The sequence below is a fragment of the Oncorhynchus clarkii genome, chromosome 1 (assembly GCF_045791955.1).
Source record: "Oncorhynchus clarkii lewisi isolate Uvic-CL-2024 chromosome 1, UVic_Ocla_1.0, whole genome shotgun sequence".
In the NCBI taxonomy this organism is placed as follows: domain Eukaryota; kingdom Metazoa; phylum Chordata; class Actinopteri; order Salmoniformes; family Salmonidae; genus Oncorhynchus; species Oncorhynchus clarkii.
In genome coordinates, this window is record NC_092147.1 from 62780698 (window position 1) to 62803431 (window position 22734).

General features: G+C 42.7%; 1 protein-coding gene across 1 annotated transcript; it reads right to left on the minus strand.

Annotated features, from left to right (window-relative positions):
• Nucleotides 1–294: 294 nt before the first annotated feature.
• On the minus strand, nt 295–22195 carry LOC139410200 (vertebrate ancient opsin). Its single transcript, XM_071155667.1, has 5 exons — nt 21496–22195; nt 19381–19591; nt 18963–19080; nt 18530–18763; nt 295–1686 (listed from the first exon to the last, which is right to left on the minus strand). Exons 1-5 carry the CDS (start codon nt 21860–21862, stop codon nt 1453–1455), a joined length of 1164 nt encoding a protein of 387 aa, XP_071011768.1. The 5' UTR covers nt 21863–22195; the 3' UTR covers nt 295–1452.
• Between the last annotated feature and the right edge of the window lie 539 nt (nt 22196–22734).

Genomic DNA, 22734 nt, shown 5'->3' on the forward strand with positions numbered 1-22734 from the left:
AAGTTTGAATACACCTGAAACGTATTACTACATCTACTGTAACCAGTTCTAAAGTCAAGTGTTACAGTATCTTGTGCTACAATATTGCTGGCTGTAGACCCATGCTTTGTGATGTGATCCTCATTGTACAATGCTTTTGTGTACAATGCTACGGTATTTGTCGGCACTAATGATGAGCAGAGCTACTCGTATTCACTGGACCCCTTCACAGTCCCATATACATTATTTCTCGACATACAATGTACAGTCACAGTGTGTTGAAGAAAGAAAGGATTTTTTTGTGGACTCATCATAAATATACAGTCTCTCAGTGTCCCAGTAGAGCCAGCAGGGGGCCAGCTGCACCAAGCCTCATTGACTGTCTTTGTTTTGAACGGAAATTTCGCCATCGAATCTGCTCAAGAAGAGAAAGAAAAATGTACAGAAACATAGAAAGCAATACCCTCTCAGCAGTTGCCATCACAGGGGCTTCAAAGGGGAAAAGAGCTACAGATTAAAGCATTCTGACGGTAGCCAGCTCTCATCTTCTAAGTCTGGCTCTTCTGGGTAAGAGTAGGACTCGGCACCTGCCCCCTCTGACAACCGTGATAATGCAGGTGGTGCACACTCAAGTTGTACAACTGATGTGCAGCGCATTTGGCACAGCATTTGTGATACAACAAAGAGTACATCAGTTGTACCAGCTGAGTGTGTACGGGCCCCCTCTAATACAACAAACTGTTAGGTAGCTGATGATAATTAGGCCTACCAGAACAAAAATAACTCACGACTCGAGTAAAGTGGGAGGGAATCCGACAAGCAAATAGTACATCTACAGCCACGATTTCTAGCTTGCTGAATTGTTAATATTTAATCACTGTCAATAAACATTTAATGTTCTTGTCATAATAATGATAAGTAATGATGGAGGGGACTCAAAGAATTAGCGGTTTTCGTGCTGAAAGAATCTTGTATTGTAGTGGAGAGAGGGCTAATGGGAGGATTAGGTGGCCATGATTGTATAAGAGTCAGGACCTTTGTTTAAGGGCACCCTTTGGGTGGCAGTGTCCCCATCACAGCCTAAGGTATTGAGGCGGGAAGAATGCCTCTCACTGGCCCTCTAACACCACTTCCAACAGCATCTGGTCTCCTACCTAGACATCAATCAGGCCTGACCCTGCTTAGGCTCAGATGAAAGCCAGCAGAGAGGCAGTCTGGGTAGTCTGTCTGCTTGCCATACATTAAAGTATTATGTCCCTCTTTTGTGCTCCGGTTTCGGACATGTTTCCTCTATTTTTACTAATACATACAAAGTTAACCAGAGAACCTTTGTGGTTACAGCTGGCATCTTTAAACTAACAATTATCACAAGAAGTTTGTGAGTAAGAGAAGATGCATCTGTATAAGAATGGAAAGGGAGGATGTAAAGGCAGTGAGGACTGGAGGTGGGGGGGAGGGGAGTCTTCTGTTGGCCTACATGGGACAGACTTTGTTCTCTGGGATCGGTAGCTGGGCGACGGAGCTGCACTCGCTCGGGGACTCCTCATTCTTAGGCTGAGAATTGCCGCAGACCGGGATGCGGGCGGCGATGGCTGACATCTCGCCCCCCGTGCAGCTCTCCCCCGTCATTCCTGGTCGCTGCGATGTTGCGTTCATGTTCTCTGGCGCAGGCTTGCCGGTAAAGAGCTGGATCAGACACTTCCTGAACTGGACAAAGGTCAAAGGGCATTAGAACAGCCAATCGAAAAGAAAATGTCAGAAAGCCAGTGTTCCTTCAGTAAGAAGGGGGATAAAACATTTTTAAACAGGAATGAAATAAATGTTATTTTTGGACATGTAGGCTTCTGATTGGTGCCTTATGAACAGTACCAAGGTGATAAGGTGATAGTCACTTATTGCCTTGCAGTGTGATATCTGAACTGTCAGGATACTGTAGCTCCTCATAAAAAGAAGCAGATAAGCGGTAGACAGTTACATGGCTGTGCAGGTAGGAGATATGCATCATACTTATCAAGAGATGTTCAGCACATATTGCAACACTGCCATTGGTTTTTGCTATTTGTTTAAAAGACAGATAGGATGGAGTACTGACCACCATCCTCCTGCTGAAGAAAACACATCAATGGCATGCCAATTTTGTCTAAAAGGGTGGGAGAAAAAAACTCTAAAAAGCTCTGAATCATTACTTGTTTCCACATTACCCTGCAGATAAAACTGTTACGTGACTGACCTTTTTTGCAAGCTTTTTCTGTCCCAAAAGCAGATTCCAGGAAAACCCTCAATGCATCGCCCCCCAGCAAATTCAAGCATGACCTGTGCCACTATTGAAGTTTCCATTTCAACATAAAGTCCAAGCTAATGCATCTCACCTCTTTACTTTCCCAAAGGCTGCTGAAAATAAACACTATGGCCGGGTTTTCAATTCGATCGCGGGTTGTAGACAATGCTGCTTTTAAAAGGGAATTTCACATTGAGACGACATATCCCACTGGGAACAGACGTCAGTTCAACTTCTAGTTATGATTTACATTTGGTTGAGTTTTCAGCTGATGTAAATTCAACGTTTTTTATAAAAAAAATCACCATGTCATTGGATTCATGATAAAAGTTGGGTGAGAAAAAAAGACTAAATGCCCTTACGTTGGTTACTTGTTGCAGATCCAATCAGTTTTCAATGTTGATTCAGCGTCATCACATCATTGATTCAACCAGTTTTTGCCCAGTGGGATGCTGCGTTTGCAGTGAAAGCAATCTCTGCGAACGTGGGAACATTGCCTTTAAAAGTTGCATTGACTTACAACCCACGATCGGATAGAATCCTGGCCTATTCTCAAATGGATGTTCACTTCGCAGTGTTTTGTCCACTGACATCTTTAAGGCTTTAGCAGAGAACACATTTGAGTGTTTGTTTGACAAATGTGTTCGCTTGATGTTCCAAAAAAAACAAAAACAAGAAAGCAACTATGGCACATTATGTGTCATACCAAGCATAAGGTCATAAATGTGTGAACTTAATGGAACTATGAATGGCTTGAGCAAAATAACGTCAACAACACTTTTTTCTGTCCCATTGAAAGGCTATTCTGGAGGCTAGATGGTTTTCCAAAATGAAGAAGGCAAACATCATAACATTTCACACCACTCAGCTAAGTGGAGAACACATTTCAATTCCCATATTTCTCTGCACTGGACATAGACAGCAGGATTGTGTGTCAGAAGAGCTTTGTTGAGTGGTACAGTGGTTCTGTATAGCTCAGTTGGTAGAGCATGGCACTTGCAATATCAGAATAGTGGGTTTGATTCTTGGGACCACCCATGTAAAATGTATGCATGATGACTCTTGTTTTGGATAAAAGCTTCTGGTAAATGGCATATTGTTACGAATCTCTTTTGGCCCGACAGTCTAGGGGGGATGGTAGTGAGACCCGTAACATAACTCATGTAAATTATAATAGTGACAAAGTAAAAGTGAACGAAATAACCACGACAACCGAAATAATACCGTCAAACTCAGGGTTTATTATAAACACACGGTAATGGGGGGGGGAGCAGGAAAAGGGGCTGAGCTGGACCCAAGGAAAGAAACAAATATGCAAAAACACCCCTAAGCTAGACTAGCCTATTTCAACAACAGCTAACTAACTAACCAAAAATACAGTGGGTGGTCCGCCCAGTTCTAACTAGTGTGTTTTAACAATGGGGTTTTTAAACCATGGGGAAGGAACTGTGATAGGGTAGGAAACAGGAGGAGGTGTGTCTTCTGATTGATGGGTTGATTGTTGACTGATTGGGGAGTAATGATTTTCACCTGTGAGGGGAGCAGGAGAGAAAAGAAACACGCACAGGATACACACAGACACAGGATACCTGTATCCGTAACACTCCCACCCTTAAAAGAGCAACCCTAGGGGGGATTGCGACTACAGTATTTAAATGAACACTCACAACAAATCAACAACCTTGCAAAACATACAGAAATCATCTTCACACACGAGACAAAGCATCTGCCAACACATTATCTGAACCCTTTTTGTGGCGGATCTCCAAATTATAATTTTGTACAATCAGCGCCCAACGCATAAGGCGCTGGTTCTGGTTGTACATTCGGTGGAGAAAAACTAAGGGGTTATGGTCAGTATACACAATCACTGGTAGGGCACTGGAACCAATGTATACTTCGAAGTATTGCAGAGCCAACAACAAAGCAAGAGCTTCTTGTTCTATTGTCGCATAGTTTGTTTGACATTTATTAAATTTACGTGAAAACTAACAAACGGGATGATCTACTCCACTCTTGTCCTGCTGCAGTAGAACAGCACCAGCACCTCTGGCACTAGCATCTACCTCAAGCTTGAACGGTTGTTCAAAATCCGGAGCAGCAAGTACAGGGGTACTACATAAGAGTGCTTTCGCTGATTCAAAAGCTCTCTTACAATCAGGGGACAACACAAATGGTCTTGCCGGACTGAGCAAATCAGTCAATGGAGCAACTACCGCAGAGAAATTTTTACAGAAGCTACGGTAATAGCCAACCATCCCTAAAAAGCGGCGTAGCTCTCGTCTAGTGGTAGGTGCAGGGAATGCAGTTATAGCCAAGACCTTGGCATCAACAGGCGCACCTGTCCATGGCCAACCTCTTTACCGAGATAGGTAACAGTAGCCTTCCCAAACTCGCACTTTGCCAAGTTCAGGGTTAGAGAAGCAGCTGCCAACCGTTCACATACTACCCTTAGCAAGTCAACATGATCTGACCACGTAGACGAATAAATCACTAGGTCATCAAGGTATGCACTACAATTAGGAACGCCAGCTAATACAGAGTTAACCAGTCGTTGGAAAGTGGCTGGTGCATTTCGCATCCCAAAAGCCATGACTGAGTACTGAAGGAAGTTGTCTGGGGTCACAAAGGCAGAAATCTCAGAAGCACGTGAAGTTAACGGAACCTGCCAGTAACCTTTTAAGAGGTCCAACTTGGTCACATACTTAGCAGCACCAATAGTGTCGATACAGTCGTCCAGTCTGGGTAACGGGAACGAATCTGGCATTGTGACAGAATTTACCTTTCGATAATCCGTACATAACCTGGACGTACCATCAGGTTTAGGAACCAGAATGCAAGGAGAACTCCAAGGGCTTGAACTTGGCTTAGCCAGGTCATTCTCCAACAAATATCTCACCTCATCCCTCATTATCTTCCTCTTGGAAGCGTTGATACGATATGGGTGTTGCTTGATAGGTGTAGCATTTCCAACATTAATGTCATGTTCCAACACATTTGTGCGAGTAGGAACGTCATTAAAGAGACATGGAAAACTGTGTAGTAGCCTCACAATATCATTAGCCTGTCCATCCGTTAAATGAACCAGACCTGACTGGATAGACAGCAGCATTTCTGAGTTGGGCAATCTAACACACTGCTGTTGAGTATTGCGCAACTCCAAGCCATCAACATCATCAATTTGACAGTCCACTATCATCGCAGTAGTAGCAGAGGAGACAGCAGTACCTTCCTCTGTTTTTGAACTATCTAACTGTGTGATGGGTCGGGTGTGGTATGCTTTCAACATGTTAATGTGACACACACGAGATTGGCGTTTTCTATCAGGAGTTTGAAGCACATAGTCAGTTTCACTTATTTTCTTTTCAATTAAATAAGGACCAGAGAAACGAGCTGACAGTGAAGATCCTGGAACAGGTAATAACACCAGTACTTGGTCACCTGGCTGTAGTGGACGAGAAACAGCCTCTTTATCATAGTGTCTTTTCATGCTCCTCTGTGAGGAAGACAGAGCTTCCTTTGCAAGAGCACAAGCTTGGTGTAGGCGCTCACGAAAGCGACTAACATAGTCCAACACATTCTCATCTCTGGTACACAACTCTTGGGACAAGAACTGTTCTTTAAGGACTTTCATTGGTCCTCTTACTGTGTGACCAAACACTAGTTCAGCCGGGCTGAAACCTAGGGACTCCTGCACAGTTTCACGAGCAGCAAACAAAACTAGAGGAACTCCCTCATCCCAATCTTTCTCAGATTCCAAACAATATTTACGTAGCATAGACTTCAGTGTCTGATGCCATCTTTCAAGCGCACCCTGAGACTCTGGGTGATAGGCGCTTGATACACGGTGCGTAATTGATAAGGATTTCAACACCTGCTTGAAGAGCTTGGATAGGAAATTGGTACCTTGATCGCTTTGTACCACCTTAGGTAACCCGAATGTCGTGAAGAATTTTATTAAGGCTTTACTCACTATCGGAGCTGTAATCCTTCTCAGAGGAATAGCCTCGGGGTATCTTGTAGCCATACACATTATCGTTAACAAAAACTGGTTACCCGATTTTGTCTTCGGTAACGGTCCGACACAATCAACCACCACATGCTCAAATGGTTCACCTATGACAGGTATAGGACAAAGAGGAGCAGGAGGAATAACCTGATTTGGTTTTCCTGTTATCTGACAGGTGTGGCATGTCCGACAGAACTGAGCCACATCTTGTTTTAAACCTGGCCAAAAGAAATGTCGAAGGATCCGATCATACGTCTTTGTAATTCCTAAATGACCAGACCACTGGTGATCATGAGCAAGGGATAACACATTTTGTCGAAAGGCTGTAGGAATCACTATTTGGTAAACAGCATTCCAATCTCCACCCGCGTCAACATGGGATTTCCATTTACGCATGAGGAGATTACCATCAATGAAGTAAGCCACATTCTTCTTCTTCACCTCTTCTAACGAGACAACACTAGAAAAACATTTAGCAAGCTTGTTGTCAACCTTTTGGTTAGCAATCAGCTGCTCACGAGTAACTGGTAACTGTATTGCATCAGCAATAAGTTCAACGTTCTTTAATTCTTTCCTGGGCTGTTTGTCAGAGGTGATCAACTTCTCAGAGGTATCACACAATCCATCCTCTTGATCATCCTCTTTGAACAGAACAGTGTTCGACAAATCTATCACGTCACCCTCTTGTAGTGCCTGAGCACGAGTGACAGCACAAGCGGGGAACACATGTGGATAACTCTGTGCCAACTCATTCGAGAGAGAGTGGTCACTTTTATCCAATACTTCCAATACGGGTACTACCTTTCCTCCGGCAATATCGTTACCCATTATAAAGGTCACACCTTTCACTGGCAACTTAGGACGTACCCCCACTCTGAATATTCCACTGATTAACTCAGAGTGTACTTTCACAAAGTGCAACGGCACTGGGACAAAACCCATTTCAATACCCTGCACTAACACACTGGAACCACAGTATGTATCGTCAGATAAGGGCAACACATCAGACAATATAAACGACTGCGCCGCACCAGTATCTCTAAGGATTTTAACCGGACGCTGAGACGCTTCGTCATTCGTTAGGGACACAAACCCATCGGAAATGAATGGTTCATAACTACGGTCGGGGACTGGGTCTTTCAAACTACAGTTACTCTGAGGCACCTGTTTTGTTGTAGACCTCACAACCGTACGAATTAGAGCAACACCTGTTGGCGGCTTGGCACGTAGAGGCATCCCTTGTTTGCGTTTAAGCAGGAAGCAATCATTAATCATATGTCCCACTTTATGACAATAGAAACAGGAACGCTCATTCTTCTGGCGTGCTTGATATACTACTGCTGGCCGACTAGGGCTAAAGGTAGGAAACTCAGTGGATCTACTCTCAGTTTGAGCCGAAAACACACTCTTGTGCGTCAACACAAACTCGTCTGCCAACACAGACGCTTCTGCCAGGGAGGATACTTTCTGTTCGTTTAGGTAAACTACAATGCGTTCGGGTAAGCAATTTTTAAATTCTTCCAACAAGATTAACTCCCGGAGAGAGTTGAAATCAGTTACCTTACTAGCAGCATGCCATTTATCAAACAGATTTCCCTTGTCTCTAGCAAATTCCACATAAGTCTTACTAGAAGACTTTCTATGAGACCTAAATCTCTGTCGGTATGCCTCAGGCACAAGCTCATAGGCACGAAGAACAGTAGCTTTGACCACTTCATAATTCAAACTGTCCTCCAGAGGTAGCGCTGACAAAACCTCTTGGGCTTTACCAGTTAATTTACACTGAAGTAATAGGCACCATACCTCTTCAGGCCACTTCAATGCTACGGCTATACGCTCAAATACACAAAAATAGGAGTCAACCTCCGACTCTCTGAACAAAGGTACTAAGGCTATCTGCCTACTAATGTCAAACGTGTTTGAGGACACAGCAGGTGAGGACGGCTCACAAACAGGCACAGTAGGAACGAAGGCTAGCCTCGCTGTCTCTGCCTCCAGTTCCATCTGGCGCATTTTAAACGTCATCTGCCGCTGTTCTCTTTCTGCCTCAATTTTACACATCATCTGCCGTTGTTCTCGTTCTTTTTCTGCCTCAATTTTACACATCTCCAACTGGAGAGTCTCTCGCCTAATTTGGGCTCTCTCTTCCACCTCTAGTTGGAACTGTGCTAAACGGACATCCCTTCTGGCATCACCGTTTGACAGTGGGGAGAGTGGATCAAAATGGGACAATGTGGCTGGTGTTTTAGCCTCACCCTCATTATCAGATACCAATGGGCTTATAGGAGCAGTTACATCCCCTACAGGGTTAGTAGACTCAGGCAGCGGTAACACAAGCACCTGCTCTTCCAACAATACATTTAACACTAGCTGTTTAACCTCCGCCTTAACTACACTCTGCGGAATCGATATTGAGTAATGGTCAGCAAAGGTCATTAAATCAACTCTACGACATTTATCAAAAACCTCCCACGAAGGATTATCCAAAAAGGACTTCAAATCAAAAGTAGCCATCTTACACTACTTCACAAGAGCCAACGAAAATAGCAAACACTAATGCTACTTCAGCTATGACGCTCAACACTGAACTATACCACTACAACAATCTACATGAGCGGCATGGGTGTCAGTAAAGACAGATCCCGGATGAGCCCCCACTTATGTTACGAATCTCTTTTGGCCCGACAGTCTAGGGGGGATGGTAGTGAGACCCGTAACATAACTCATGTAAATTATAATAGTGACAAAGTAAAAGTGAACGAAATAACCACGACAACCGAAATAATACCGTCAAACTCAGGGTTTATTATAAACACACGGTAATGGGGGGGGGAGCAGGAAAAGGGGCTGAGCTGGACCCAAGGAAAGAAACAAATATGCAAAAACACCCCTAAGCTAGACTAGCCTATTTCAACAACAGCTAACTAACTAACCAAAAATACAGTGGGTGGTCCGCCCAGTTCTAACTAGTGTGTTTTAACAATGGGGTTTTTAAACCATGGGGAAGGAACTGTGATAGGGTAGGAAACAGGAGGAGGTGTGTCTTCTGATTGATGGGTTGATTGTTGACTGATTGGGGAGTAATGATTTTCACCTGTGAGGGGAGCAGGAGAGAAAAGAAACACGCACAGGATACACACAGACACAGGATACCTGTATCCGTAACACATATATTATTATTATTACTAATACTCATAATAATATGCCATTTAGTAGTATTATGGTACAGAGCAGGATGTACTGGCATTCTCCTAAAAAAATTGTTTTCATCTTGCCACATACAGTGCCATGCAAAAGTATTCATCCCCCTTGGTGTTGTTTCCTATTTTGTTGCTTTACAACCTGTCATTTTTGGGGGGATTTCATGTAATGGACATACACAAAATAGTCAAAATTGGTGAAGTGAAATGAAAAAAATAACTTGTTTCAAAAAATTTTAAACGGAAAAGTGGTGCGTGCATATGTATTCACCCCCTTTGCTATGAAAGCCCCTAAATAAGATCTGGTGCAACCAATTACCTTCAGAAGTCACATAATTAGTTAAATTAAGTCCAACTGTGTGCAATCTAAGTGTCACATGATCTGTCACATGATCTCAGTATATATACACCTGTTCTGAAAGGCCCCAGAGTCAGCAACACCACTAAGCAAAGGGCACCACCAAGCAAGCAGCACCATGAAGACCAAGGAGCTCTCCAAACAGGTCAGGGACAAAGTTGTGGAGAAGTACAGATCAGGGTTGGATTATTAAAAAAATATCAGAGACTTTGAACATCCCACGGAGCACCATTTAAATCCATTATTAAAAAATTGAAAGAATATGGCACCACAACAAACCTGCCAAGAGAGGGCCGCCCACCAAAACTCACAGACCAGGCAAGGAGGGCATTAATCAGAGAGGCAACAAAGAGACAAAAGATAACCCTGAAGGAGCTGCAAAGCTCCACAGCGGAGACTGGAGTATCTGTCCATAGGACCATTTTAAGCCGTACACTCCACAGAGCTGGGCTTTAAGGAAGAGTGGCCAGAAAATGCCATTGCTTACAGAAACAATTAAGCAAACATGTTTGGTGTTCGCCAAAAGGCATGTGGGAGACTCCCCAAACATATGGAATAAGGTACTCTGGTCAGATGAGACTAAAATTGAGATTTTTTGGCCATCAAAGAAAACGCTATGTCTGGCGCAAACACAACACCTCTCATCACCCTGAGAACACCATGAAACCTGTTTCAGTCTTCCAGAGATTTGAGACTGGGATGGAGGTTCACCTTCCAGCAAGACAATGACCCTAAGCATACTGCTAAAGCAACACTTGAGTGGTTTAAGGGGAAACATTTAAATGTCTTGGAATGGCCTAGTCAAAGCCCAGAACTGAATCCAATTGAGAATATGTGGTATGACTTAAAGATTGCTGTACACCAGAGGAACCCATCCAACTTGAAGGAGGTGGAGCAGTTTTGCCTTGAAGAATGTGCAAGAATCCCAGTGGCTAGATGTGCCAAGCTTATAGAGACATACCACAAGAGACTTCCAATAATAATGAATAAACTTGAATAATAATGGTGAATTCATTTTTTTTTCAATGTTCCAAAAATAATATTTTGCTTCTTCAAAGTGGTAGGCATGTTGTGTAAATCAAATGATACAAACCTCCCCAAGGCAACAAAATAGGAAAAATGCCAAGAGGTGTGGATATTTTCCTCTGCAACGATCCCTTTCTCAGTGCAGTAGCTGCTTGTGTACAGTGAATTTTGTGCTGAGGCCAAATAAAGATCTATATGTCTCTCTGTAGTAACTTTCTCTTTCTCTCTAACTTACTCTAATAGCCTTCACAATAAGGCTCACGGGTCTTCGTGCAACAGTCAGAAGTACACCTCCAAACTCGCAGAGCCAGGGCTGAACAAAGCACACCCCAATCAGCTTAGAAAGAGAGAGATGGGAGAGATGAGGAAGGGAAGGGGATGCTCCTTGATAATGCACTAAAGTAGCAGGCCTGTCAATCAAGTCATTCCCAAATGTTAATTCTCTTCAGGCTTCACAATGCTTAAATCATGAGTATGTGCCCCTCTGTAGGACTGGGCAGATTACAGTCCCAAGATGCCATATAACTTATTTTGTATGTAATGTTTCTGCCACCATTTCTTATGACCGAAAAGAGCTTCTACATATCAGGACAGCGATTACTCACCTCGTACTGGAAGATTTTTTTTTTTTAAAGAGTCGGACACAAAGGATTTACTTCAGACACCCAACAAGGCCCTCATCCCCATCATACGAAGGAGAAAGAGACCGAGATATCGGGGAGGTAGGTCGGGGTGCCTTGTAAGGATCCGTCGGCGAGTGAGTAATCTGCCTTTACCATCAGTCCTATTAGCCAACGTACAATAATTGGATAACAAAATAGAACTACGATCAAATATGTTCAACAATTAAATACTGTAATATCTTATCTTACCTAGTCGTGGCTGAACGACAACATGAATAACATACAGCTGGTGGGTTTTACGCTGCATCGGCAAGATAGAACAGCCGCCTCCGGTAAAGACAAGGGGCACAAAATCTAATAGTAAGGAAATATTGAGGTTTTTCTCGCCTGAGGTAGAGTATCTCAAGATAAGCTATTACCCAACTATTTATCATGAGAGTTTATCTATATTCTTCGTAGCTGTCTATTTACAACCACAAACTGATGCTGGCCCTAAGACCGCACTAAATGAGCTGTGTACGGCCATAAGCAAACAACTGTCAATCAACTGTTCTGCCTGCGGCTGTGGAACCCTGACTTGTTCACTGGACTTTGCTCTCTAGAGACAGCAGGGGCGGTAGAGATACAACTTATGATCGGCTATGAAAAGCCAACTGACATTTACTCCTGAGGTGCTGACCTGTTGCACCCTCGACAACTACTGTGATTATTATTATTTGACCATGCTGGTCATTTATGAACATTTGAACATCTTGGCCATGTTTTGTGATCTCCACCCGGCACAGCCAGAAGAGGACTGGCCACCCCTCATAGCCTGGTTCCTCTCTAGGTTTCTTCCTAAGTTTTGGCCTTTCTAGGGAGTTTTTCCTAGCCACCGTGCTTCTACACCTGCATTGCTTGCTGTTTGGGGTTTTAGGCTGGGTTTCTGTACAGCACTTTGAGATATCAGCTGATGTAAAAAGGGCTATATAAATACATTTGATTTGATGAAAACGCTCATCCAGAGGTGGCGCTCCTAGTGTCCGGGGATTTCAATGCAGGGAAACTTAAATCCATTTGACCTAATTTCTACCAGCATGTTAAATGTGCAACCAGAGGGGAACAAAAAACTCTAGACCACCTTTACTCCACACACAGAGACAAGGCTGTCCTTTGCCCTCCATTTGACAAATCTGACCATAATTCTATCCTCCTCATTCCTGCTTACAAGCAAAAACTAAAGTTGGAAGTACCAGTGACTCGGTCAATAAAGAACTGGTCAGATTACGCAAATGCTAAGTTACAGGACTGTTTTGCCTGCACAGACTGGAACATGTTCCGGGATTCTTCCGATGGCATTGAGAAGTACACCGCATCAGTCATAAATAAGTGCATCAATGACGTCATCCCCACAGTGATTGTACATTCATACCCCAACCAGAAGCCATGGATTACAGGCAAGATCCGCACTGAGCTAAAGGGTAGAGGTGCCTCTTTCAAGGAGCAGGACTCTAACCCGGAAGCTTATAGGAAATCCTGCTATGCCCTCTGACAAACCATCAAACAGGTAAAGCGTCAATACAGGACTAATATTGAATCGTACTACACCGGCTCCGACACTCGTCGGGTGTGGCAGGGCTTGCAAACTATTACAGACTACTAAGGGAAGGACAGCCGTGAGCTTCCCAATAATATGAGCCTACCAGATGAGCTAAATTACTTCTAAGCTCGCTTTGAGGCAAGCAACACTGAAGCAGGCATGAGAGCATCAGCTGTTCTAGATGACTGTGTGATCACGCTCTCCGTAGCCCATGTGAGTAAGACCTTTAAACAGGTCAACATTCACAAGGCTGCAGGGCCAGACGGATTACCAGGACTTGTACTCTGAGCATGCGCTGACCAACTGGCAAGTGTCTTTACTGACATTTTCAACCTCTCCTTAACTGAGTCTGTAATACCAATATGTTTCAAGCAGACCACCATAGTCCCTGTGCCCAATAACACCAAGGTAACCTGCCTAAATGACTACCAACCCGTAGCACTCACATCTGTAGCTATGAAGTGCTTTGAAAGGCTGGTCATGGCTCACAACAACACCATTATCCTAGAAACCCTAGACCCACTCCAATTTGCATACCGCCCCAACAGATCCACAAATGTTGCAATCTCTATTGCACTCCACACTGCCCTTTCCCACCCAGACAAAAGGAACACCTATGTGAGAATGCTATTCATTGACTACAGATCAGCGTTCAACCCCATAGTGCCCTCTAAGCTCATCACTAAGCTAAGGACCCTGGGACTAAACACCTCTCTCTGCAACTGGATCCTGGACTTGCTGATGGGCCGCCCCCAGGTGGTAAGGGTAGGTAACAATCCATCCGCCGTGCTGATCCTCAGGGGGCCCCTCAGGGGTACTCAGTCCCCTCCTGTACTCCCTGTTCACTCACGACTGCATGGCCAGGCATGACTCCAACACTATCATGAAGTTATCCGATGACACAACAGTGGTAGTCCTGATCACCGAAAATGATGAGACAGCCTATAGGGAGGAGGTCAGAGACCTGGCCGTGTGGTGCCAGGACAACAACCTCTCCCTCAACTTGATCAAGACAAAGGAGATGATTGTGGACTACAGGAAAAGGAGGACCGAGCAGGCCCCCATTCTCATCGACGGGGCTGTAGTGGAGCAGGTTGAGAGCTTCAAGTTCCTTCGTGTCCCCATAACCAATAAACTAACATGGTCCAAGCACACCAAGACTGTCATGAAGAGGGCACGACAAAACCTACTCCCCCTCAGAAGACTTAAAAGATTTAGCATGGGTCCTCAGATCCTCAAAAAGTTCTACAGCTGCACCATCGAAAGCATGGTTGCATCACTACCTGGTATGGTAACTGCTCAGCCTCTGACCGCAAAGCACTACAGAGGGTAATGCATACGACTTAGTACATCACTGAGGCCAAGCTCCATGCCATCCAGGACCTCTATACCAGTCGGTGTTAGAGGAAGGCCCTAAAAATTGTCAAAGACTCTAGCCACCATAGTCATAGACTGTTCTCTCTGCTACCGCACCGAAAGCTTCTACCCCCAAGCCATAAGACTCCAGAACAGCTAGTCAAATGGCTAGCCAGACTATTTGCATTGTCCCCCCCCTCTTTTACTTCCTGTTTACTATCTATGCATAGTCACTTTAACTCTACCTTCATGTACATATTACCTTGACTACCCTGTGCCCCCCCTGTATATAGCCTCGCTACTGTTATTTTAAAAAAAAAGTTTTTTTAATTCTCTATTTTTAACTTAACACTTATGTTTCCTAACTACATTGTTGGTTAAGGGCTTGTACGTAAGCATTTCTACACCTGTTGTATTTGGCATGTGACAAATAAAAATGTGATGTGATTTGATATGGCACAAGAGAGAGACTATGGCATGCCAACCATTCATCACACAGCCACAGACAAGACTTAATTTGCTCAATTATTAATCAAAAACTTCTGCCTGACAACTGTGATCTTTGGGGACTGTGGTTCCTCATTTGTATTTTAAGGGACTGACCTTGTGAGATCATTGCTCGTTCTTTTAAGAAATATCAAAGGATAATGGTAGAACGTTCCCCCTTGACCTTGCTGTGACCTGTGTATGATATACTTTGAACCTGTCTATGGTATAAATCTGCTTTACTGTACAGAAGTCATCCATTGTAGGAAGCCTCCAATGTCTCTCTTGACACTATTGTGTAACTTCCACACAGACCCCATTGCTTAAGGTCAGTTGACCTTAAGAGAAATCAACATTCTACCATTGGTCAACTGTCCTACATCTGAGGTATGTTGATGCCAGGATCTGCCTGCTAGCTGTCCTTATTTATATTTATTCACATCCCCTGCTCTTTTATAAATACAGTGACCTATTTACAGGACAGATCTAAAGTGGAGCAGCCGGTCAGATGGACCGGCAGAATTCATGCACCCACCGGGTGACCAACATCTCCCTGACCAATACAGTATACTATACAGGACAGTCAACCAAGTATGTACATATGTTCATTTTTTTTTTTACCAAATCAAAAATGTTATGTAAACAGCATGTTATTGAAGTTTTTAGATACTGTTTTTGTGATTTTCCTTGGTTTTGAAAAACGTACCCCACCACAGTGATAGACATCCTCAGGCTCCTTTGGCAACATGAGGGAATGCAGAAAACAAGAATAAATGCCCATATATCAGAGAGAATACTATTTATTTTGGTTGTCATAGAAGCCATCAGTCCCGAGAAACCAACATTATCACCACAATGGGAACGAGAAAGCACGCGCATGAGGCTTTTTAACAACCATTTACATCAAAAATATAGATTTGCTTAAAAAATAAGAAAAATGTGTTATTTAATGTCTTTCATTGACCAAATTCATTGTGGCTTTGTGTAAATCTAAATCTACAGTGCACTCTGAAAGTTTTCAGACACCTTAACTTTTTCCAAATTTCGTTACGTTACAGCAATAATGACAAAGCGAAAAAAGTTTTTACAATTTGTGCAAATGTATTTAAAAAATAAATGAAAACAGAAATTACTTTTTACATACACTACTGGTCAAAAGTTTTAGAACACTTACTCATCCAAGGGTTTTTCTTTATTTGTACTATTTTCTACATTGTAGAAAAATACTGAAGACATCCAAACTATGAAATAACACATATGGAATAATGTAGTAACCAAAAAAGTGTTAAACAAATCAAAATATATTTTATATTTGAGATTCTTTGAATAGCCACCCTTTGCCTTGATGTCAGCTCTGAACACTCTTGGCATTCTCTCAACAAACTTCACCTGGAATGATTTTCCAACAGTCTTGAAGGAGTTCCCACATATGCTGAGCACTTGTTGGCAATATGAGGGCATGAGTTCCTCTGTGGAGATGGGAGAACCTTCCAAAAGGACAACCATGTCCGCAGCACTCCACCAGACGGAAGCACCTCCTCAGTAAAAGGCACATGCCAGCCTAAAGGACTCTCAGACCATGAGAAACAAGATTCTCTAGTTTGATGAAACCAAGATTGAACTCTTTGACCTGAATGTTAAGGGTCATGTCTTGAGGAAACCTTGCACCATCCCTACGGTGAAGCATAGTGGTGGCAGCATCATGCTTTGGGGATGTTTATCAGCGGCAGGGACTGGGAGACCAGTCAGGATCGAGGGAAAGATGAACGGAGCAAAGTACAGAGAGATCCTTGATGAAAACCTGCTCCAGAGTGCTCAGGAACACAGACTGAGGCAAAATTTCAGGACAATGACCCTAAGCACACAGCCAAGACAACGCAGGTGTTGCTTCGGACCAGTTTCTGAATGTCCTTGAGTGGCCCAGCCAGAGCCCGGACTTGAACCCGATTTAACATCTCTGGAGATAGCTGTGCAGCGACGCTCCCCATCCAACCTGACAGAGTTTGAGAGGATCTGGAGAGAAGAATGGGAAAAACTCCCCAAATACAGGTGTACCAAGTGTGTAGCGTCATACCCAAGAAGACTCAAGGCTCTAATCACTGCCAAAGGTGCTTAAACAAAGTACTGAGTATAGGGACTGAATACTTATGTAATTTTTTTTTTTTAATGTAATACATTTGCATAACAAAATGGCTTTGACATTATGGTGTATTGTGTGTAGATTGATGAGTAAAATGTTGTTTTTGCAAATAGGCTGTAGTGTAACAAAATGTGGAAAAAGTCAACGGGTCTGAATACTCTGTATATCTCTCTTTAAATGAGCAGAGAGAAATCAAGAACCCCTGATAATAATATATATATATTTTTTGTTTAACCTTTATTTAACTAGGCAAGTCAGTTAAGAACAAATTCTTATTTACAATGACGGACTACCCCGGCCAAACCCTAAACCGGACGACGCTGGGCCAAATTTTACGCCGCTCGACGGGACTCCCAATCATGGCCGTTTGTGATAAAGCTTGGAATCAAACCAGGGTCTGTAGCGACGCCTCGAGCACTGAGATGCAGTGCCTTAGACCGCTGCGCCACTCAGGATAATAAGAAAAACACATTGTTTAACGCATATCCCATTCTCAATGTGCAGAATATCTTTTGATAATTGCAAAAAAAACTGGTACCTCCCTGCGGATCGAGGAGCTGATGCATTTTTAAAGCAGCCAGCCAGCACGGACAGTTCTACATTCTATATTTCACGTCATTTATTCATACACCATACATTATTTAAGGACAGGCTAACACCCAAAAACAAACAAAAAAGAACTGTCAGCTGAGTTTTCCTCAAAGGCTTTCATCCCAGGACTAACAATTGATGATGCCTCTCAGCTCTGTGTCAGTTGAGTGAGACTTGCCACAACCTGGCAGAGAACTGGTGGGCATTTTTCCTCCTGAAAACTGCCGAATTGTATTTTCATTCATATTGCAGAATTCAGAGAATTCATAAGCAACAGGCCAGGATTAAATCAGATCAGCAGTAACCCATGTTAGCCGACAAACGCATAATTTATCATTGCTTTTGTTTAGGCGTGTCAGCGGTGTAATTGCATTAGAGCTGTCAAATCGGTAATTGGCTGCTCTTGTGGTAATTGTCATGAAACCACACATGTCCTTAAATCCAACCCGTGTTAGATGTTCAGAATGAGAAAGTGTAGGCTACATAGAAATAACGATACCAATAATAGGGATTTATAGAAGCCTGACCGAGGTGTAGATTATATCACACATTCCAGTGTTAAAATTTTGTAATGTAGCTGCATGGGATTTCTACTAATGCAATTCAGTGCATCCAATGGCATGTCCGCAATAGGTAATGCCAGGAGCAGCTTGTGGATATGACAGCTCTAACACAGTTACACCTCCGACACCACCGAAACAAAAGCCATCACAAACTATGTTACTGTTGATCTGATTGTATCCTGGCCTTATTCACAGTACACCTGGGAATGGTTGTCTAAAACCTTGGACAACAATAATAACAGCAATATCACGGTTCCATACGGTGTAAGCCTTCAATGTAATTAACAACTCAGAGAATGTCATAAGTAGCCATGCGTTCAAGTGGGGAAAGAGGGAGATACCTGTTTGTTCATGAAGACGTAGATGACTGGGTTGTAGACTGCGGCCGTCTTGGAGAAGAAAGCGGGCGCGGCAGCCAGTCTGGGGTCCAGGTAGATGGTGGGACAGGCTGTGACAATGATGGAGAAGGCTGCGTAGGGTGTCCAGCCCACCAGGTAAGCGACGATCATCACCACCACCATGCGGCTCACCTGGCGCTCCGGTTTCTTGGCATTACCCAGCCTGCCATGGGACACCTGAGGAGTGACGTGACAACAAACAGCTTAGGTTATTGAGCTATAAAGTCTGTTATGTAAGTTTATTTAAAGGACATAATGACAAGACAATTACAAAAAAATATTCCCAAACACGTGCTTGCTAGTCAACCAAGGACTACTTTTGTTCAGTTGCATCCTCTCCCAGTAGTGCCAGTATTCTATACATGGAGAAACTGACCTTCCTCAGCTTCTGTAGGAGCTTCCCATAGCAGTAGATGATCACCCCCAAGGGCATTATGAAGCAGGTCACAAAGAAGGTGATGATGTAGGTGTGATTCCAAATGTTGTTGGAATACCTGAAGTCAGAGGAAAGTAGATCATTGGCATTTTAATTACATTTCCACCATTTTCTACATGGCCCAGTCATATTATGACAATGTTAACTATTCCTTTAAAGGGGATATCTGTAGTTCACACAACCATTTTTGCCATGCCCAAATGCCACTGCAATTCGAAAATCCCAATGCTATTCAAGAATGACCTGTGTGTACCTAAGTGCGTGTATGATACAAACAGGAGGTTGATGTTGCTGTACATCCACCCACAGTATGTTTACTATAGGATGTGTGCCCTCTGCTCTCTATGTTGCCTCTCACCAATTGGGCTCGCAGGTGGTGCCGATCTTACTGACGGTGTAGCTGCACCAGCCGAACACAGGAGGGATAGTCCAGATGAAGGAGAAGGTCCAGACGAACAGCAGGCCCAGCGCTGCATGCTTCCCCCTCAGACGGACATTCCCCAGAGGCCGGCAGATCACAAAGTAACGCTCGAAGGACAGGACCGCCAGGGACCACATAGCCACAATCCCTGAAAGAAGGGTATTATGAAGGGTAAATACTGTTTCAAATATGTTTTATTGTGGAACATAGAGTCAAATGTACAAGTTTATAAACAGGATTGAGGGCTCCCTTTGGAATATAGAAGCTAACAGTGAAATGCATGGAAAATTAAAGAAAAGGGGCTAACTAGAACCCTAAAAGGATTTTAGGCTGTTCCTGTAGGATAACCCTGTCTGATTCCAGATAGAGCACTTTTTCGTTCCAGGTAGAACCCTCAAATAACCCTTCGGTGTTAAGGTTCTAGCTGGAACCAAAAGGGTTCAGTTCTATCAAAGGGACAGCGGGAGAACACTTTATGGTTCTAGGTAGCTCCTTTTTCAAAGAGTGCATGTACATGATATTCACATAGCATTGTGACAATGTCAGAGAAAAGGCAGAGCACTATGATTCCAACCACAATAGGATTTTGAGTTACAGTCTCAGCGAGAGTTATGCAAATGTGACAGCACTTAGGTATAGCTACAGCAGTTTGCAGGATATATATAATCCATGTAAGAGGTACATATTGAGGTACACTTACACTTAAATAGACTATGATGCAGTAAAGGTACATTAGGCTGCCTCCCAATAGAGTGAAAAAGCTGTACTTAATTACAGTATAATTCACTCTCAAAGGTTTGCTTATGTACTACAGTCTCTGGGGCAAGACTACAGTCTCTCAGAATTGTTGTTGTAGAAAAGCATATAAAAGGACCCAAATAAGTGCTATTTGGGTCACACGTGAAATAAGGAGCAGCCCCTATTCCTTTTGTGTAATTATGAAAAGTGCTCAACTCCATTGCTATACTAATAATATGCTAATGTTAATACAATACTGTTACTAGTGTAATGACAGTGATATTACACCGGTATACTTATTATCAAGTTTTACCCTACTGCCCTTTGGTTCAAATAACTGTCTGAGAATGCTACAAAGGTATCTACAATCACTTTGATTTATTAGACAATTGGATACAACTATGTTAATAATTCATACAGCTTTGTGCATTTATGGAACCTTCTTTGACCCCAAAAATGTCCGCTGGGATTTTCTCAATGAGGATCACAATTGTTTTTAACTATGACTGACAACTATTTATCCTGTTGGATCAGAACAGCAACTTGTGTATAGTCGATCTCGATTCTATTCCATCACGATCAACTAATACACACGAATCCCCAAAGACATATGAAACTGGGCAGGCAGCATGTTCTCTGAAGTCTAAATACTTCCCGGAAAGCTTTTGAAACTGCCACTCAAGTTTTTATTGAATGTCATACTCCCTAACCTAGACTGCCCATGCGTTTCCCTCGGACCAGCAGGGAAATAACCCACTTCTGCGTTTGTGACATACTCTCTCCAGGGGCCTCACCTCTCTCAGCATGTCTTACATACAAACCAGCTCAAAAACAAATGGATTAAGGCATCATACTAAACAGATTACTGCCTTCTGATGTAATGAGTAGCTACTGTAGCTACTGTAGCCTACTTTCCCAGCAACAAAGTGTTTTCACTGTTGACTATAAGGCTATGTTGTGCAACAAAAAATGTGTGTGTTTCCTAAATTGGACAATGTTATCACACGATCCATATCTGTTTGTCATTTTGCCATCAGTTTTAGGGACATTTTTCACCGCAAACAAAATGCTTTAAAAGAACTGCGAAATGCACTACAAATGATGGATGGCTTCTGTTCGGCTGTCTTTAAAAAAATTGTCTAAGAAACCAATCTAACAAATAAACAGTCAATCAAGTCTTTGACTTTCAAATGTTATTCTTTTTGCAACATTTTGGAATCTAAACAGCTCCAACACTGACACCTACAGTAAGTGTGAAATTACCCCAGCATCCAATTTATTCAGATACATAACCATGAACCATGCTGAACTTACCGAAATAGGTGACAGCAAAACCTTCCAAAACGCAAGCCCAATTTCCAAGGAAAAAATACCCTTTGGCGTTAGTTAGAAAACTTATGGTTCCACCGGTGAGTGACACAAGGAAGTCAGCGAGAGATAAATTAACTATGATATAATTTAAGGGCTGTCTCAGTTGTTTGAACTTGTAAGTGGCCAACATAACAGTGAAATTTTCAAAGAGAGACAGAGATGTTATAACAAACATCAAGGTAGCCAAAACTGCGAAATTCCAAGGTGCAAGATTTGTTATTGGACCAGTGAACGGATCAGCATGTGGTTTGTAGATCTCTGATGCCTCGGTATAAGAAACACCATTTACTGCAATTCTTAAAGTATCCATTGTCCATGTCCAAATAATTGCACGCGACCTTAGAGTAATATTAATATTGCACTTGGGGGTTATGTAAAGGGTCTGAGATTTTGTGGTCCATATGTCTCATTTTCACAACTTAATTTGGACTCTCATCCTCGGAGTCGCGCGTAAAAAAACATTCGTTTGAAAAAAATGACTGGATCAACAGCCATCGCTTGAAATCTTTAATAGACTACTTGTCATTGAGTAGGTTGAACTTCAGATCTTGATATCCGCATTTTGAATGAAATAACCTATTTTGGACCAAAGCGACGAATCCACAGTTATTCAGAGTTCAAAGATGTTCAAAGTGAGCCTGCATTCTCGAAAACAGCAACGGCAAATCAAAAGGGCAAAAGCAGTGCTGCAAATAAACGAACACTTTATAAATGAATGTGTGGGGGCAGAATCGAAGTCTTGAGAAGGCACACCAACAACTAAATAGGTGACTGATGAGCAGCATCTTGTATGCGCTTATATAACCGGTAGTCGACTCGCTCGCAACAACTCCTGCCCTCGAGGAAACGCAAAACCTAGCTACTTGTCAGATGTGCAAATGAGATCGGTTTGCGACAAATCCGCTGACTTTCACTTTCATATTGTGAATATGCTTTTTTATGCGTAATTTTGAAACTACAGGCATTTTGGGGCATTTCTAATTTAAAAATGTTTTTTATTGAAAACACTTTTATCAATTGAAATAGTTGTCATATTGTGGGGAACCGTAAACTTATATTGGCTGTGACCATTTTATTCGACAATACATTTTACTCCGTTTTCAAAACACTTTTCAGCAGTTTTCATTGCCATCGCATAACAAAACATTCCGCTTTAATTTAAAACTGAATGACAAACAGATT

Coding starts and splice junctions, on each gene's coding strand:
- LOC139410200 (XM_071155667.1), bottom strand. CDS start 21,862: ATGGATACTTTAAGAATTGCAGTAAATGGTGTTTCTTATACCGAGGCA. Junction 19,592..21,495: donor TTTTGCTGTCACCTATTTCG/GTAAGTTCAGCA, acceptor CCCTTCTTTCAG/GGATTGTGGCTATGTGGTCC. Junction 18,764..18,962: donor TCCTACAGAAGCTGAGGAAG/GTCAGTTTCTCC, acceptor GTCACTCCTCAG/GTGTCCCATGGCAGGCTGGG.